The sequence below is a fragment of the Euphorbia lathyris genome, chromosome 3, assembly GCF_963576675.1.
Source record: "Euphorbia lathyris chromosome 3, ddEupLath1.1, whole genome shotgun sequence".
NCBI classification, from domain to species: Eukaryota; Viridiplantae; Streptophyta; class Magnoliopsida; order Malpighiales; family Euphorbiaceae; genus Euphorbia; species Euphorbia lathyris.
Window position 1 is genome coordinate 7,384,093 of NC_088912.1, and position 17,195 is coordinate 7,401,287.

Genomic DNA, 17,195 nt, shown 5'->3' on the forward strand with positions numbered 1-17,195 from the left:
AAATCTTTGGGGGCCCGAAAGAGAGAGTTGCTAATTGTTCCTTCCTCTGGAAAGGACTTAGTGCTGTGTTTGATGAGTTCTGCTTGGGAGTTGGCCTGGAGGTGGGGAATGGTAAGTCCATTAGTTTCTGGTTTGATAACTGGATTGGGGATAAACCGTTAATTGAGGTGTGTTCTTCCCCCCCGCCTAGTGATATACGCAACTGGAGGATTGCCGATGTGGTTGACTCAGAAGGGGACTGGATCTGGTCAAAGTTTGATACTTTCTTTAGCCTTGAGACTCTCCTTAGAATGCGGGGAGTGAAGGTGAGTAATCAAGAGGAAGACTTGGATAGGCACTGTTGGGCGCTGACTAACAATGGAGTTTATTCTTGCAAATCGGCCTTTGAAGCTTTCTCTCTCTTTAGATCTGATCCTCCCTCGGATGTGTGGAAGTCGATTTGGACCCTTAAAGTTCCTTTCCGTATTAGGAGTTTCCTGTGGCTGGGCGTTAAGGACAGGCTTCTTACTAATTCGGATAGGCACAGAAGGCACTTGGCTGATTCTGGAGCTTGCAGTAGATGCAGAGGCCATATCGAGACTTTGTGCCATGCTCTTAGAGATTGCTCTAATAGTAAAGATGTTTGGAGGAAAATTCTCCCACACCATATTTTCTCTTCCTTCATGGCACATTCTGAGGTCGACTGGTTCTCTGATGGTGTTAGAGGAAAGTTGCTTCCATACATGGAGCATGGTGACATTTTCTTTGCTATTATCTGTCACCAAGTTTGGAAATGGAGAAACGAGGAGATTTTTGGAGATAAAACTGTTTTTATGACAAACTTAGCTGATTTCTTCTCGAAAAACTTTTCTCTATTATCGATAGTTTCAAAGGAGAGTCCCTTGCCAGAGCCTCTCAGTGTTGTGATGTCCATCTCGTGGGATGGAGCAGGTCAAGAGAGGGGGTTGTGAAGCTGAATACTGATGGTTCCTGCCTCAGTAACGGTAAGATTGCGGCTGGAGGTGTGCTTAGAGATGTAGGGGGCGTCTGGCTTTCTGGGTTCTCCCAGAATTTAGGGTTGGGTTCTTCCTTTTCTGCGGAGCTCTGGGCTATTCTTACTGGAATCAATCTTGCTAAAAGGCTGGGTGTTAAGAGGCTCTCTGTGGAGTCTGATAATTTGGAAGCAATCAAAATGATTTCTGAGAATCATTCTATGGGTCTTAACAATCGCAACCTCATCAAAGCTATTATAAGGCTTTGCTCCTCCTTTGAGTTCGTAGAGTTCAGACACATTTTTAGAGAGCAGAATCGTGTTGCTGATCGCTTAGCGGCGGCGGGCCATGAAGGGACGTTAGGCGTTACTACCCTTCCTGTTTCCCCTAGTTTCATCTCTCATCTTCTCTTAGAAGATAGGATTGGGGTTAGCTTCCCTAGGCTAATTCCTAGATAGTTTGTTGTTATTCGTTTTTCTTTTCCTTTTCTACCAAAAAAAAAAAAAAAAAAGAGATATTTTAATTATGTTAATATATTAATCTTAGGTGATCTTATCCTCTTTTATTTTCTTTTACCGAGAATTAAATTACTTTCAACCCCCTAATATTTTGGCAAACTTCATTTGCTGGTTGAAGCTTTGAGAATCACAAACGACAAATTCAGACCTAAATTCCTTCTCCATTCACACTGGCCTTCTCCTCCTCTTCTTCTTCTTCTCGTTTATCCTTCGTAACTGGATCTTTGCCACTACTGCAGCCTCGCATTTCTTTTTTCACGGCCATTTCGTTAACATGATTTCATCTACCGGTATATGAGCATGTCTTCGGCGTTTCATACATGTGAGTATGTGCTCTTTATTATCTCACTTGTTACGCATAATCGCTGTGAATTCCGGAATTGCTTGTTATTCGTTGGGCAATTTAATTTATGCTATATCGATTTTCTTTTTAGTAAAGAGATCAAGAAATTCTTCGTCAGAATTAGATAGGTTTTTCACACATTTTTGAAGAGGGAGAGAAATAATCTCACATTAAATTCCACAATTAGTAGATTGTATCAATAGAATTTGTATTCCTGCTGGAAGTTGTAAGGAACCAATGTTCTTAAAATCATGTGTCAAGACTAGATGTGAAAAGAAAAAGGGCATGCCTGTTTCCCTAGATTGATTCCAAGTATTTCAAAAGGCTTAATACATCAAAAGCCCCTTGAATTGAATTTGTCCAAAAAGATTGATTGGCGCTCTGAACTTACATATCAACTTGCTTCCAATAAGCTATTGTCCACCTAAATTTGTTTAAAATGACCTATTAGCCTCCTGAACATGCTTACAGAGACCCATTTAACTTATTTAAAGTGACCTACATTGCAATTTCTCTAAATCCGTAAAAAAATTCAAAACTTAAAAGGCTTAATTCTTGATTTTAAGTCTTTAAAACAAATTAACTTTTTGCTTTGTACATTTTTATGACATTCTTATAGATTTAGGGACACTTTAAGCAAGTAGGGGGCTAATGAGACACCATGTAAGTTCATGGGGCCAATCAACCTTTTTGGACTAGTTTAGGGGGCAACTGATGTATTGAGCCATTTCATAACTATGAATCAAGGCCAATTAAGGCGCTAAGGGGTCCTGGAGTTAAATGTCAAAAACACTGAATTAAGTTCATACGTTACATAGACATTAACATATACTTGCGTCTTTAATTTAAGTACCTAACTAATGCTACTAAACTAATAACCATTCATTGTCAATCAAAAAAACACACAAAGAAAAGCTAATAATCATCATGAAGATCATCCTCAAGATTAATATCGTCCTCTCCATAGTCTTCTGCATGTCGCAGTTTCTTCTGTTTGTATGTTGTAGTTTATGTTTGAATGGAGACTATTCTTTACGTGACTCTGCTCTTAATCCCTTTAGTCTTTCTATATTTACGTCTCTTTATATTCTTATTTAGATCAAAGGTCAAGATTAAGTTTATTTAAATTAGATTAGTGGTTGAGATTAATAATCATTTGTTTAACGCCCTAGTGAAAACAGTATATGTTACTGAGGCGTGCCTAGACTCAGGCTCCGAAGCCCAGATTTGGCGCACAATACGAGAGCCTTTTAAACGGTGCCTCACCTTGTGCAATCAAGGCTCACTACCTTTAACAACTATGATATGTATGCTGTATGAAAAGTTAAGATTTGTTACTTGTTCATTTGGATTGCTTTGTAGGGAATATGTACACCAACCTATAATTCCCGGACTACCAGATGACGTGGCTTTGCGTTGCCTTGCAATGGTCTCGCATGGTCACCATGGACGGCTTGAAGCTGTCTCAAAGGGATGGAGAGATTTAATTCGTAGCTCGGATTATGCCTGCTATAAAGCTAAAGAAGGATGGTGTGGGAATTGGCTGTTTGTTCTTACTGAGCAATCTAACAACCAGTGGGTTGCTTATGATCCTGAAGCTGATAGATGGCATCCCTTGCCAAAGTCATCAAAGCATAATGGTGACTTGCATCACTTTGGATTTTCTTGTGTTTGTGTTAATAATAAACTCCTAGTGATTGGCGGATCATATGCACCAAATGATCTCTCACTTCCCCATCAAAAGCCATTGATAACTGATCATGTCCTTCAGTTTGATCCATTTAACAATGAGTGGAAAAGCATGGCAAGAATGCAAACACCGCGTTCTCATTTTGCTTGCAGCATTATTTCTGGTAAGGTTTTTGTTGCTGGGGGACGCAACTTGTCTTGTCCCAGAGGCCTTGTTCTTGCGGAGGTTTATGATCCACTAACAGACAAGTATGTAACTTCTTGAATTTTTTTTTATTTTTTATTTTTTTCACGCAAGCATTGATTAGGAACTTCTAATTGGATTATAATGACTTTAGCTGAGTGATTATGCTTTTATCCAGTGCCTATGTATACATGTTGTGTGCATACTTATTTGTATACATAGTTGTCAAATCGAGATTCGATTCTTGATTCGAATCAAATGGTAAGATTCGGTTCAAATTCATAATACTATATTAAAATAAAATATTTACCATGTTGAACTCGAAATATTATCAAATATTCGTTTAGGAATGCAATTTTGATGTCAAAAAAGAAATCATATCAACCAATTACTTACAATTCAAATCTAATGCAAATGCGATCCTAATAAAACTAATTCCCAAATCGGACTGTCTAATAACTTAGTGGAGATGGAGAGTTTGAGTTTCTTACTCTGTTTCTTTTGCCTTGTTGTCAACTTGATAATGATTGAATGGAACTAGTTTAAGTTGATAACTTGATAAATAATAATCGGACTAGAGGAGAGCGAGTTTAGTAGTTAGTGTTGTTGAAGTTTTTGATGAACGGTGATGAGGATCCGGCTCGAAATAGAGCTGAATTGAATTGAATCGTAAACTTCTCGAATCGTACAATTCGAATCGCGAATCATAAGATTCTTAGGTTTCAGACTTAACTTTATTGGCTTTGATCTTCGTTGTTTTTAAGCTTCTTCTTCGTAGTATTCTCAATTTGGTATGGATCAACCACTCCTTGCCTTAAATCTCAGACCACTGTCATGCGTATTTAATTTTATAGCCCAAATTCTTAGACTGTTCTTATATATTCTTCCTGTACTTTTCTGAATATTTCTTCATAGTTTATTTAGTCTCAATAATTACAGATTTTGGCTTTTACACAAGATTCATAAGCATAATTCCTTTCATTTGAATTCTTAATTTCGAGTTCTGCTGTTATAACGTAGCTTTGGTTGCAGATGGGAGGAATTACCACCAATGCCCAACCCACAGATGGATTGCTTAGGCTTGTCATATAAAGGAAAATTTCATATTTTGAGTGACCAAGTAGGCCTATCAGAGATAAATGCATCTCAAGTTTTTGACCTGTCTAACAAAACATGGTGCATAATAGAGGATATCTGGCCTTTCTCGAGAGCAATGCAATTCTCGGTTCAGGTAATGGGTGATGGCCGAGTATATACAGTTATCGATTGGGGTGAAAGCTTGATTAAAGCAAGAGACTCTGATAATGGAGAGTGGTACAATGTAGGTGCACTTCCACCAGTCATTCTTCCGAACCACACACGGGCATTGGAAGCGTTTGGGTACGGTTTTGCTACCTTAAAAGAGGAATTATATGTTTTAGGTGGTAAGGTTCTGAAATGGGAAGAAGCAGGAAATGGGAGATTTGACATTGTGAGATTGGCTTTGGTGAGGATTTGCAATCCAGTAGTCAGGCCATTGAATTGGAAGGCTGCTAAGCCAATGTGCGAGCCGGCATGTGGCTCTGTACTGGGATGTGCCTCGTTGGAAGAGGAACGCAACTGATGTACAATGCCAGAATCCGTTCAAGGAAGAAGAACATTTGAAACTGAAAGATTGGAATATTTAGTTGGAAATGAGATTTGGTTGTTGCATGTTATGGAAATTGTATATTTTGCTCATTAGGCTCTCATTTTCAGTTGAATGTTTGGTTGATTGCTTAGGTAAATTTTTACTTCTTTTTGGATAGTTCCTTGAGCAACATTTTCTTGTTTGCAAAATATTTTTCATGTCAGCTAAAACATTCTATTGGGAAGAAGAAAAAGGGGATAAAGGCTAAATTTGACCCCTAATATGTTCGGAAAAGTGTAGATTTGGTCCTAAGGTTTGAAATGTACAAATTTATTCCCTTGCTTAGCAAGATTGAATTTATTTCTACCTTATTGAAAATACGAACTTTCAAATCATTAATTATGTCTAAGATATTTAGTGTAAGGATTCAAAATGTTTAATGTATTACTAATATAATTATAAATAATCAACAAAAATGTATGCAACCGTTTCACTTTCTTGACGAATTTATTTGGAATGGTTAATATGACAGTCGAATCAAGCTAGTCTGTGCATTTGTATCTTTTTTTACTTTAAGGTTAAATATATATTTTTTTTATTAACGTTTAATTTTACCCCTAAATTTCAATTTCAGACATTATTATAAAACACAGATATTTTGTTCATTATTCTGCACCAGTTAAATGTCAAGTTCGGCAAAATATTTTGAATTTTTGTTTTGTATAACTCGTACAACAATCAATATATTTTTTATTTTTATAAAAAAATTTCATGTCTAATCATATGTTTATCATCTGTTACTAATCATATATTTATGATATGACTCACATGTGAAGTGTATATGACAAATTCATAACCAAGAAGACATTTTGATGAGTAAAATTTATCTTAGCTGTCAACATTAAAGGTAAAACTGTACAATTTTAAACATTAGAAGTAAAATTACTTCGGACGATATAAGTATTTTTACAATGAATACTTTTAATAAATTGTCGTACACTAACCCGGTTATATATCAAACGAGTAGTATTATGCAAAATATCTCCTTGCTTTTCTTGATATTTAATTATAATTTACTTTTGCAGATATTAGAGTTAAATTCTGTTAACATATTTAAGATAAAATTTAGTTCTATTACAGAAGGCAGAGTAGGATTGAGTTTCATTTTAACATGTTAAGCCAATTAGTTGTCTACATAAAATCCGTTAATCTTTTTAATCCACGTCACGTTTGCTTAAAAAAAATACTCCAACACCAAGCAATTCCAAAAATTACCACTAATAATTATCTTATCTTATGTATAATTTATTTTTATTTTTTTTGGAAAATGTATAATTTATTTTAATTATAAATATTGTTATGTTAACTAATAAGATATCTTAATGTTTAATTATATTATTTTTTATTAAAAAAAATAAAATGCCAAAAGTGGCGATATTTTCTCCAATACAATATACTCTTACAAGCAACTTACCAAGACTCTTCCAAGTTCTCCCCATTAGAGATGTTTAAGGTTGTAATTGAGCCAAACCAAATCGAGCTCTGCCTGCTCAAACTCTGCTCGTCAGAAAATTGACGAACTCGAGCATTCTGCTCGTGAGCTGCTCGTGAGCCATTTCACGAGTTTTGCTCACAAACAGCTCATTAATTCAGTTCACGAATTTTACTCGCAAACAACCTATTAATTATGTTCATTAATTATATTGCTTTGAAATCTGTTTAACACAAAACTACATAGTTTTGAAATTTATAAAACTAAAATTTACAAAAAAAACTACGTTGTTTTATATTTTCCCCTTTATAGAAATAATATTAATAAAAAAAAAGCATTCCCCCCTTTGTACCAATAATATTAATAAAAAATATCGAACCAAGCTTGTTCACAAGCATGTTCATAAACATTATAATTGAGTTTGGTCATGAGCTTGTTCATGAACCTATAATCGAGCTTTCGAACCAAGCTTCGTTGTGCTTAAACTCAGCTCGTTCACAAATCGAACCAAACACCATCAAGCTTTTATTGAACCGCTTATGAACGGCCCGGCTCATTTACGTAGAAATGCTCTTGGGAGCTTAATATGAACAAAAGTAAAAAATCATGTGCTTGAGATGAAAGACTAGATGCAAATTACACCAACATCATAATGATCATAGACTTCATGGTACCTTTTGCCAAATCTTTTATTGAAACTTTTTTGAGGATAATTTACAGAGGGCATGACCATCTAATAGCAATAGACGATCACGAACACAACTCTCACGCTAATTGTTGTCCGTGCGGTACTAGTAATTTCCCCGATCCAGTTCCCTTAGCAATTGCTAATTGCCTTTGGAGCTTTGTCTTGGGAACTCTTGGGAATTGTCCTTACAAAACCACCAGGAATCCTTCCATTATTCCAACTAGTAGTAGTTTGAGCCTTTAACTTTGACTCTCTTTCTTCTGCTCCAAATTTTCTGGCATTCAATACTCTGTCTACCATTCTACTTCCGAGGATTTGAGTCCCGTTGTTGTTGTTGTTATTATTATTATTCCCCATTTGAACTTTCTTTGTTTGAGTTCCCAAGATTGCTTCACCTTCTTTCCGGCCCCTTGTTACGCTTGGTGAGCAGGACTGCCTTCTTGACCGTTGAATAGACTCCGATTTCTGATGAATTGTTGGATTAGGGTCTGGTTTCTGATGAATTGTTGGACTAGAGTCTGGTTTCTGATGCAATGTTGCATTGCTTGGTACATGTCGACCTCGTGTAGCAGAGGTTGCACGATCTGTCCTCAAATTAGGAGGGGTGTCACTTGAAATTCCCAGAATTTGAGCTGGAACTCTTGACCTCACACTAGGTGAAACACCTCGGCTATGGCTACGGCTACTAGTCTTTGATTTGGTATCTTGGACTGAGATATTTGACTGAGTTTCTTTTTGGGTGGTTACTTTAGCTGACGTTATAATCTTCTGCGGTTGTTTGCTTGGATTGGCTGATAGTCCGGTGATTTTTTGAATCGTTTGGGGATTCTTATTCTCAAAGATCCTTGGTCTTTGACCATGTACCGGAGTAGTGGACCTCGGAACCATCTTTGGCTTTGATTTTGGTGTTGGAGTTTGAGTTGGAGTGCTTCCCTTCAATGGCTCTGTGTTGCTTGCAAACTGATCCATTGTAAAAACAGACTCCTAATTGGTAGCTACTTATTGCATATACTTAGTAAGGAATTGAGACATTTATGGATGGTAAGAAACATCACTAAATTTCAAAATAGCAAATACCCGAGAAAGGGGTTGGAGAATTGGGATCTCCCGTTGAACTACTAGTTCCGGCGCAGAAGTTGCTTCCAGTTCCAGAGACGGGAAGAGAGGAGTTGCCGGTGGTGTTTTCAACCTTGATAAATATCACATAAGTTGAGAATAATGCTGCAGAGATTTAAGCTTTAACAACTAAGTAAATCAATTACCAATCATAATCGTTTTTGCTGTTTTCGCCAAGGAATTCATATCCGGATCCTTGTTTCCCGGATGCAATTCTATAAAGTGCAGAACTCCCTGCACTTGAACATTTCTGGTCTTCTTAATTACATGATACATGACACGGATAATAACAAAGTCCATAGAACAGGATAGGGATGTGGGAGTACGTACCGCCCTTGGGATCAAACTCATCAGAAATGGGCTGTAAGAGAGTGGCAAGGCGATCCTTTTCCCGTTTATGCAACTCCTTGAATAGCACAAGTGATTCCTCGTCTTTGTCCCGTCTTCCATTCAATGGTAGTAAGCCACTGCCTTTCATGATTTTTGATGATTCCTTGATTCCTCCTCCGACTATAGCAATCAATATATATGTAGTAAAATACACAGTTGAATTTCGGCCGGCAATTTCTCAGCTACAACAAAATAAAACAAGGACTTATATTATAAGTGCAGGCACAGAATCTTTCTTTACTAATTTAATATATAAAAATCCAAAACAATTACCAGATTCCTCAGACTAGACATTTGGCACCTTTTTTAGATGTCCTGCACCAGATTATAGTAGAATTTTCTCCTTGCACCGGTCAATTCGTATAAAATGATAAAATCAAAGTAATTAATATAGAATAAGATGAGCTATCATCTCAAATATTTAATAAGAACCAAAGGAATAAAATACTATTGAAACCAATTTTATAATTATGATTGATTTTATATTCAATTATACACAAATGAGTCTCAGGCGCAGCCCGGAAGAACAAATAACAATTGAGTCATTGAGGATGTGTTTGGTTGTAATTTGTATATCTGTTTGTCATTTTGTTTTCATAAGTACATAAGTCTTAATCTACCACTATCAGAAGATATTGCTAACACCTAAGTTGAAGCAGAAACTGTTGAAGGAGATCGGAGTACTTGTTGTAACAACCGCGCTGCAAGACGCTGGCTAATCCCACCAATAACACGGCCCCCAAGGCTGCGCGCCTCAGGTTGCTGAAGCACCTGCATATCATCATTTTCTAGTTAGTTTCCTCGAGTTTTATTATTACGATTCCAAGTACGAAGCAAGTAAAAATATCTCTGAAGTGATAAATGCAATGCCAAAGTATGATGAACATGTCATACTTCAAACTTATCTCTAATTACCTGTATTATAGGTTGCAGGAGTGCCGGGTCAAAATCATCAGCGGATTGAAGGCGGCCCCATATCCTAAAGATTTGATCCCGAAGCTCTATCATGCTTTGCATTTCCGTCTCATTCATTGTAAGAATTCGCACATTGCCATTAAAGAATAGAGACCTCATGAAATCGGGGATGGAATTGTACGTATCCACAATGGAACCCATAATAATAGCTTCGGTCACTCGAACAGCTTCTTTAATCACTAAACTTCTAAGCTCTTCACCATCTGGAGCCAATAAGAGCTTTAAAACAGGTTGTAGAGCATCCTTTGCAGAGAAATCTCTATCTTTGCTTCCTTCTACAAGTAGATTTTCAAGTCTATTCCACCTGAACCAAAACAAAATCAACGGGTTCAGTTAAACATCAAACACTATCCAACAACATCTTCAACCAACAGCATAAAATTAATATTTGATGAATACATGCCTAAACTTTCCATCCTTAAAGAGCAACTCAATAAGAGCATCTCTTAGATATGGATTTGGATCTGTGAGAAGCCTTTTAGCAAAATAGGGATATGAAGCAGCCAACACCTTGAAATTTGGATCAGCAGAAAGGGCTAGACCTTCGAGTACAGTGAGTGATCTCAATATCAATGCATAATATGCCGGAACTGCAAGCAATTGAGAAGCAGAGGTATCAGAATATAAGCACACCACCTAGAGGCTATTTTTTACCATATTACCAAGTTAATTGACTTTAGTCCACAGTACATGTATAGACCTAGAAAATTAACAGTAAGTTCATCAAAAGGATAGCAGAAAAACCATATTAACTCACCATTAAATGGATATTGATAAAAAACAGCACCCAGGCCGTCCACTAGAGTTTTGAAGTTTAGTTCACTCACAGTGTAACTGAGTGCATCATCAAAGAAATTCTGTAGTGCTGGTACAATTGGAGACACGTCTACATCACGAGATAAGAAATTTAGATCATAGTAATCACGAGCCATGGCTTCATAATCCCTATTAACCATGTGAACGACATGACCAATTATTGCAGACCTTGCTTCTTCTGGTGTCTCACTCATCATTCCAAAATCAAGAAAAGCAAGTTTTCCTTCAGGTGTTGCTAAAAGGTTACCAGGATGAGGATCTGCATGAAAGTATCCATACTCAAGAAGCTGTCGAAGGCTACACTGTATACCAGTGTTCACTAGATCCAGAACCTTTAGACCTTGACTCTCTATAGCAACTTGCTCATTCAATTTTACTCCCTCTACCCATTCCATGGTCAAAACTTTGCCACTTGTATAATCCCAAAAAACATCTGGAACAAGGACATCTTCCTTGTCAGCATACAACTTTTTAAATCTCCTGGCATTCTTCCCCTCCTGCAGCATCCTAATAAAACTGACTTTAAAGACGCTTGTCGAAGAAATTATAAAAGCTCAAATATCTGTGATCATGAAAGGTCAAAACAATAAGGCAATACATACTTGACTAAAGTTAAAGAAGCTAGAAATTATGACACTTTGCCTTTAATTTTTTCAACAATAAGTATTGGGGCGTTTCACATGAGACAATAATGAGATTAGGCAAGAACAACCTGCACGTAATTGAGCTCTTGATAAACTCTGTTTGCGAATTCATCAATAAGAGCAACAACATCACTGGTGATGAAATCAACATATTTATTGATAAGAAATCCAAGGCCTCTAATCAGGTAAAAGTCAAGTCCTATAGATTCTTCAATGCCAGGGCGTTGGACCTTAACAGCAACAATTTGTCCAGAATACTTGAGCTGTGCTTTGTAAACTTGGCCTAAGCTGGCAGCTGCAATCGGAGATGGGGATATACGTGAATAAATAGTGTCGAGTGGTACCCCTATCTCTGTCTCAATGCATAGAAATGCTTCTGCGTCAGGGAATGTAGGCAATGCATCCTGTTCAATTGCAAAGTGAACATGAAAGTGATTCAATCAAAAAGCTTACTATGATTAGAGTTAATTGCAACAGAAAAACTTGGTTTAGTAGGAAGATGTCCCTCACTAAGAATGCTTCAATTCCAGTCAAATCAATTATGAATTTCAATTTGATCTGCATCTTCAATTGTAAAAAAGTCAGATATAAATGTCAAATGCCCAAATTGTACCTGAAGCTCAGAGAGTTCCTCCAGATACTCAGAAGGACAGATATCAGGCCTGGTAGACAAGCCCTGCCCTATTTTGACAAAAGTAGGCCCTAATCGGGTGAAAATCCTCCTGAGCTCAATGGCTCGAATTCTCTTATTTTGATCGAACACCCCATTCCTCTGGTCCAGCCATAGTTTCAAACCAAATGAGCCTAGTCCTGTCAAAATTTCAAGAGTCCTTTGCAACAGCTGCCAAATCCAATTTTGATTAGATTCATATACATCCGCACAAAGAAAACAAAGAAAAAATAAATAAGAAGACAGAGAGCAACCTTGAAAGGCCTAGTCCCATAATTAGCAGCAAGAAGCTCGGGGCTATAGATGGATGCATTGACAGCACGAGCCATAGCCCTTCCCTCCGCCTGGAGGTCATCAGTTCGATCTACTCCTACCGCTAATTTGACATCTCTGGAAACTGGAACCGTTATCGGTGGTCTGGCTTCAACCAAAGCCGCTCTAACTCTTGGTCTAGTTCTAACCGGAGGGTTAAAACGCGGGCCGGAAGCAAACCGGTGGCCACCGGGAGAAACAAGGCTCATCATCGTCGCCATGAGCTTTGGTGGTTACTTGCTCCACAAATGCAATTGGGAGAGTTTCATCAGTAGTTGTCTTTTTGTTGGTTAATTCGTTTTAAATGGATTTGTTTTTATGGCCCCAAAATGTTGCGTCGTGTCGCCCTCACTTTTCACAACTCCATTCTCTTCCTACCTATTTGTGTTAGTTTGTAGTTGTTACCTGTTTCCACGTAAAAGGTAAATTACAAAACTGGGTCAAATGGGATGCACATTTACATTTTAAGACCCATTATCAACCAACTTATATATATAGACTATGCCCTTAAAACTTTCCGGAAATGCCCTTCATATATATATTAGAACTTTTGCATTTCATCCCTAAACCATTCGCGAAACTTGAACGACGAACACCAAAAATCTCGAACGACGAACATCTTCAACTCCTCCAATCTTTACATTTCTTCTTCCAGAGACTTCCAACCGATTCCAATGGCAAGAACCGGCAAGAAGGTATGTTATTGTGTGATTTCTGTTTAGGTTTTAACGTTTCTATTCTTATACTACGATGATTTTACTTCTCATGCGATTTAGAAGTAGGGTTTGCAAATTTATTGTGTTTTTTCGTTGGTTCATAGCTTCATTTTGTTATAATGATACTTAGAAATAGTTAAAATCAGTTGGGGGGATCAAATTTTACAGAATCGACCAGTTCGCGAATATGAGTTTACTTCGCGAAGAGCAAAATCTGCGAAGTAAACTCATGTCCACGAAGCAGTCGATGCATATGCTATTGTTCCGCATATGCGAAGTCGCAAATGCGCTTGTCAGTTCGCGAATGTCATATTCGCGAAGTGAGTATTTACTTGACTAATTTGATATACTGTATGATTTGGAAGGGTGATCATTCTAAGTCTAATTCCAAAAAGAAGAAGAGGACATCAAAGACACTTAAGAAGAGTATCAAAGACACGTTTAGGTACCCCTACGCCTATGATACGAGAGATACTATCACAGTTCGTTCTGATGCTGAGGTGATGAAGAAAGTGAAACAAAGATTATCCACAGTGCAGTTGGCCATGTTCAGGAAAACATGTTTTGGTCATTTGGTGGACTTCGAAGTGTATTCGTTGTCCTCTCCTCTATGCCATGGGGTTCTTACAATGGAGATCAATCCGAAAGAGGGTAAATCCGGAGAAATGTGGTTCCAAATCAATGGTGTTGAAGTGAAATTCGGTCAGCGTGAATTCGCACTCGTAACCGGATTGAGACTAGGTGATCCGTTACCAATTTTTAAACGGATGAGCAATTATAAAAGGGAAAACAGATTGAGGAATCTCTATTTTGGAGGTAGAGAGAGCATAAATCACAAAGATATATTCGATACCTTCTTAGAGACTAATTGGGAAAAAAAATAACGATGATGCGGTGGCAATGGCTATGTTGTTCGTTATACACAGGTTCCTACTCACAACTGATGCAGTGAAAAGGGTTGATGACAATATCATCAACCTAACAGATTTCCCGACTGTATTTAACTCGTTTCCATGTGGTGTGCCTGCTTGGAATGAGCTGTACAAGACGATGGGACGTGGGATCCCAGGAAGGAAGCATGCATTTGACGCGTACAACGCGGAAGAAGGAAAGAAGAAGGCCGTCCCATATCAGCTTCATGGATTAGCACAAGCGTTCCATGTATGTTTCCTATATTCATGTGATTTACTAAATGTTAGATTTCAACTGTAATGATTTTTATTTAATACTTTGTAGGCTTGGATACTGGAGATATTACGTGCACCCCCTAAATACTATTTGAGGAGACCAAAGAACGTGTACCCTCGTATATATCGGTGGATAAGTGCAAAGAATATAACTTATTTAGAAGCTGAAGAAATATTTAAGGTAAGTACATATGTCTTGTGTACATAATTAATGTGTGCTTTGGATGTAAGTAACATGTGCTTATGGAGTTGGGTTTGATTTTTCATGTTTTCAGTCAGCTGATGTGCAAGCATCTGAACTTGTTATCGAGGAAGACGAGGCAAAGTGCGATTGGTATGCGCCAATGAAGGATTATTTTGATGGGAAAGCTGTAGACCTTGACCTTGATGTGTTATTCGCACCTTATAAGGGGTCTGAGCTAAGTCAAGAAGAGGAGAACAATGAAGAAGAGAATGAGGTACATAATGAGGAAGAGAATGTTGTAGAGAGTGAGGAATAGAATGTTGTAGGTAATCAGGGCGAAGAGGATGTTGGAAATGAGGAGGAAGAGTATGTTTATATAGATTAGGAGGACAGAATTAGAAACAAGAAGAGGTGTAAGAAGAAGAATGAAGTGAATGTACAGGCAAATGAGGAATAAGAAAGGAAGGCAAGGATGCGGGAGAGATTTGAAATGTTGAAGGTGGAACTTAAAGATTCATTGGCAGATGAATTCGAGCGGAAGATGAGATCGGAGTTCAATGAGTCTAATAGGCGGGAGAGAGTGGAGTTGAAGGAGGAGTTGATGGCAGAGTTGAAGGTGGAGTTCAGGGAGGAATTGAGGGCAGAGTTGAAGGTGGAGTTAAAGGGAGAGTTGAGGGCGGAGTTGAAGGACGAGTTGAGGGTGGAGTTGAAGGGACAGTTGATGGCGGATCTACGGGCTGTGAGTAAGGCAGATCGGATGGGAGAGCATATTGGATGTGATATGTATACTAATTTCGACTTTGTGGGGGAAATAGGTGGGGATGTGGGGGAGGCGAACGTTGTAGAAGAGCATGGTGCGGAACAGAGTGGAATAGATAAGAAGGAAGAGGGTGAGAGGAAGGAAGAGCAGTGTGGAGAGGATAAGGAAGAAGAGGGTGAGAGGAAGGAGGATCAGTGTGGGGAGGTGATTGAAATCGGCGATGACACGGAACCACAAGAGATGCTCCCTGAAAAGGTATATGATAGTTTATATACATGTAGTTTTATATTTATTTTTAAATATGTTCCTTACAGGATGTTAGTCGTTATGTTTTGACAGGAAGCAATTATCACTTCAAGCGAGAACACACAAGCCGTGATAGATGATGTGCATCAGCCTCAGCCGTTAAGGGCGGTGCGATAAAGGAAGCAATCACATCACGTGATAACACCGTACACGGAGGAAAAGAAAAGAAAAGGTGTAAGCAGTTGGCTACGAAGGGAACTAAGAAGGTAGCCAAGAAGGGAACTAAGACGGCAGATCAGTGCATGGATATTGTCGTATCACAGAGTCCCACCTTTCCTAAAGCACCTCCTGTACCTACGTCATGGTCAGACCGGATTGATAAGGACGATGTGTCTACGTATGAGGTATGAAGGAATTTTTGCAACAAAAAGTCATCAAGGCCCGTTAAAGGGACAGAACCACTACAGCCGGAAATCCCGTGGTTCATACAAGCTAAGACACCGGGAAAATATTGGGACGGGGAGGTATTGCTTTTAAATATTATGGTTTGTTTGTTTGTGATGCATATGTTTGTGAAGCATGTGTTTGACTTATGTCTACATTTCTTTTTTAACTAGCACATCGATGCATTCATGTATCTGTTGCGGCGCCAATCATTCGAGAATGGTTTAGATGCGGACTAGACTACATGTGATAGCCAATTCACCGGATATATACAGTTGTCACACAATCTGGATATGGGCCACGTGTGTAATACTATCAATGGGAGAGATGACATGTTTATGAGACCATGGAAGGGTTTGAAGCGAATATTCATGCCATTCAACATAAAAGGAAACCACTGGATATTAGGAGTGCTAAATACAATGAATATGCACATGTACATATATGATAGTTGTCTTTCTAATGACAGTGAGGAGAAGCTGGGTCAAGTACTCCAGAGGCCCATGACCGTACTTGCATACGCTATTGGCAAAACCATAGGGTGGACTGGTCAAAATCAGGACAACCGGATAGGGTGGACTAGGCTACCGGACACTCCACAACAGAGAACAGCATCGAACGATTGTGGGATGTTGGTGTGCATTTTTCTCAACTTTTAACAGCTGGTCGGCAGGTGCATGAATTAGACCCAAATGACGGAGATTTCCTTAGATTACGTGTTGTCTTTGAAATTTTCCATGGCAAACTGTATAAATTTTGAGTTTTACTATTGGTGGTTTTTGTACTTGTTATATCTTCTGTTATATATTGTGCCCATTGCATTCGCGAATTCACATATCACTAAATTCGCGAAGTTGTCAGTTCGCAGTATTCATATTCGCGAAGGTACCATTGCATATGCGAATCATATCAGCTTCGCGAACATACCTCCTGATCCGCAAACTGGTGTCTTCGCGGACATACCTCCTGATCCGCATACTGGTGTATTCGCGAATTCGCATATCTCTGAATTCGCGAAGTTGTCCATATATTCGCAAAGTTGTTTTACACAAACTAAAACACACATTATTTCGATACATTATTTGACTAGTTCAACAACACATAATTCTACAAAACATAATAAAGCTTCATCGTACAAATTCATTACAATAATTAATCTCACAAGACATAAGGCTACTTGTTCTTACAAAAACACAAGGCTACTTGTTCTTACAAAAACACAAGGCTACTTGTTCTTACAA

At 38.2% G+C, this 17,195-nt stretch overlaps 3 protein-coding genes across 5 annotated transcripts; 1 reads left to right on the top strand and 2 right to left on the bottom strand.

Annotated features, from left to right (window-relative positions):
• The first annotated feature begins 1,584 nt into the window (after positions 1-1,584).
• On the top strand, positions 1,585-5,709 carry LOC136224231 (F-box/kelch-repeat protein At1g16250). 2 transcript variants are annotated; one of them, XM_066012504.1, is made up of 3 exons: positions 1,585-1,815; positions 3,195-3,770; positions 4,738-5,709. In XM_066012504.1, the coding sequence occupies exons 1-3, from the start codon at positions 1,784-1,786 to the stop codon at positions 5,306-5,308; spliced, it is 1,179 nt and encodes a 392-aa protein (XP_065868576.1). In that variant the 5' UTR covers positions 1,585-1,783; the 3' UTR covers positions 5,309-5,709. The 2 variants fall into 2 exon arrangements, with proteins under 2 accessions (XP_065868576.1, XP_065868577.1); XM_066012505.1 differs by having other exon boundaries at positions 1,586-1,811.
• Positions 5,710-7,297: 1,588 nt separating this feature from the next.
• Positions 7,298-9,412, bottom strand: LOC136222396 (uncharacterized). Of its 2 annotated transcripts, XM_066010124.1 has the most exons (5): positions 9,274-9,412; positions 8,941-9,182; positions 8,757-8,844; positions 8,572-8,683; positions 7,298-8,454 (listed from the first exon to the last, which is right to left on the bottom strand). In XM_066010124.1, exons 2-5 carry the CDS (start codon positions 9,086-9,088, stop codon positions 7,624-7,626), a joined length of 1,179 nt encoding a protein of 392 aa, XP_065866196.1. In that variant the 5' UTR covers positions 9,089-9,182; positions 9,274-9,412; the 3' UTR covers positions 7,298-7,623. The 2 variants fall into 2 exon arrangements, with proteins under 2 accessions (XP_065866196.1, XP_065866198.1); XM_066010126.1 differs by having other exon boundaries at positions 8,941-9,299.
• Positions 9,413-9,436: 24 nt separating this feature from the next.
• LOC136222395 (protein ACTIVITY OF BC1 COMPLEX KINASE 3, chloroplastic) lies at positions 9,437-12,720 on the bottom strand. The gene is made up of 7 exons (XM_066010123.1): positions 12,360-12,720; positions 12,049-12,276; positions 11,504-11,839; positions 10,733-11,288; positions 10,379-10,565; positions 9,916-10,279; positions 9,437-9,771 (listed from the first exon to the last, which is right to left on the bottom strand). The coding sequence occupies exons 1-7, from the start codon at positions 12,636-12,638 to the stop codon at positions 9,646-9,648; spliced, it is 2,076 nt and encodes a 691-aa protein (XP_065866195.1). The 5' UTR covers positions 12,639-12,720; the 3' UTR covers positions 9,437-9,645.
• Between the last annotated feature and the right edge of the window lie 4,475 nt (positions 12,721-17,195).

What these genes read in the sequence shown, in the direction of transcription:
- LOC136222395 (XM_066010123.1), bottom strand. Translation starts at nt 12,638, where the DNA reads ATGGCGACGATGATGAGCCTTGTTTCTCCCGGTGGCCACCGGTTTGCT. An exon ending in AAGAGCTCAATTACGTGCAG is followed by an intron (nt 11,289 to 11,503) that starts GTTGTTCTTGCC and finishes AGGATGCTGCAG; the next exon opens with GAGGGGAAGAATGCCAGGAG. An exon ending in TTATCAATATCCATTTAATG is followed by an intron (nt 10,566 to 10,732) that starts GTGAGTTAATAT and finishes AATTGCTTGCAG; the next exon opens with TTCCGGCATATTATGCATTG.
- LOC136224231 (XM_066012504.1), top strand. Translation starts at nt 1,784, where the DNA reads ATGAGCATGTCTTCGGCGTTTCATACATGTGA. An exon ending in TCGGCGTTTCATACATGTGA is followed by an intron (nt 1,816 to 3,194) that starts GTATGTGCTCTT and finishes ATTGCTTTGTAG; the next exon opens with GGAATATGTACACCAACCTA. An exon ending in TATGATCCACTAACAGACAA is followed by an intron (nt 3,771 to 4,737) that starts GTATGTAACTTC and finishes CTTTGGTTGCAG; the next exon opens with ATGGGAGGAATTACCACCAA.
- LOC136222396 (XM_066010124.1), bottom strand. Translation starts at nt 9,088, where the DNA reads ATGAAAGGCAGTGGCTTACTACCATTGAATGGAAGACGGGACAAAGAC. An exon ending in TGAGTTTGATCCCAAGGGCG is followed by an intron (nt 8,845 to 8,940) that starts GTACGTACTCCC and finishes GTTCAAGTGCAG; the next exon opens with GGAGTTCTGCACTTTATAGA. An exon ending in AGCAAAAACGATTATGATTG is followed by an intron (nt 8,684 to 8,756) that starts GTAATTGATTTA and finishes ATATTTATCAAG; the next exon opens with GTTGAAAACACCACCGGCAA.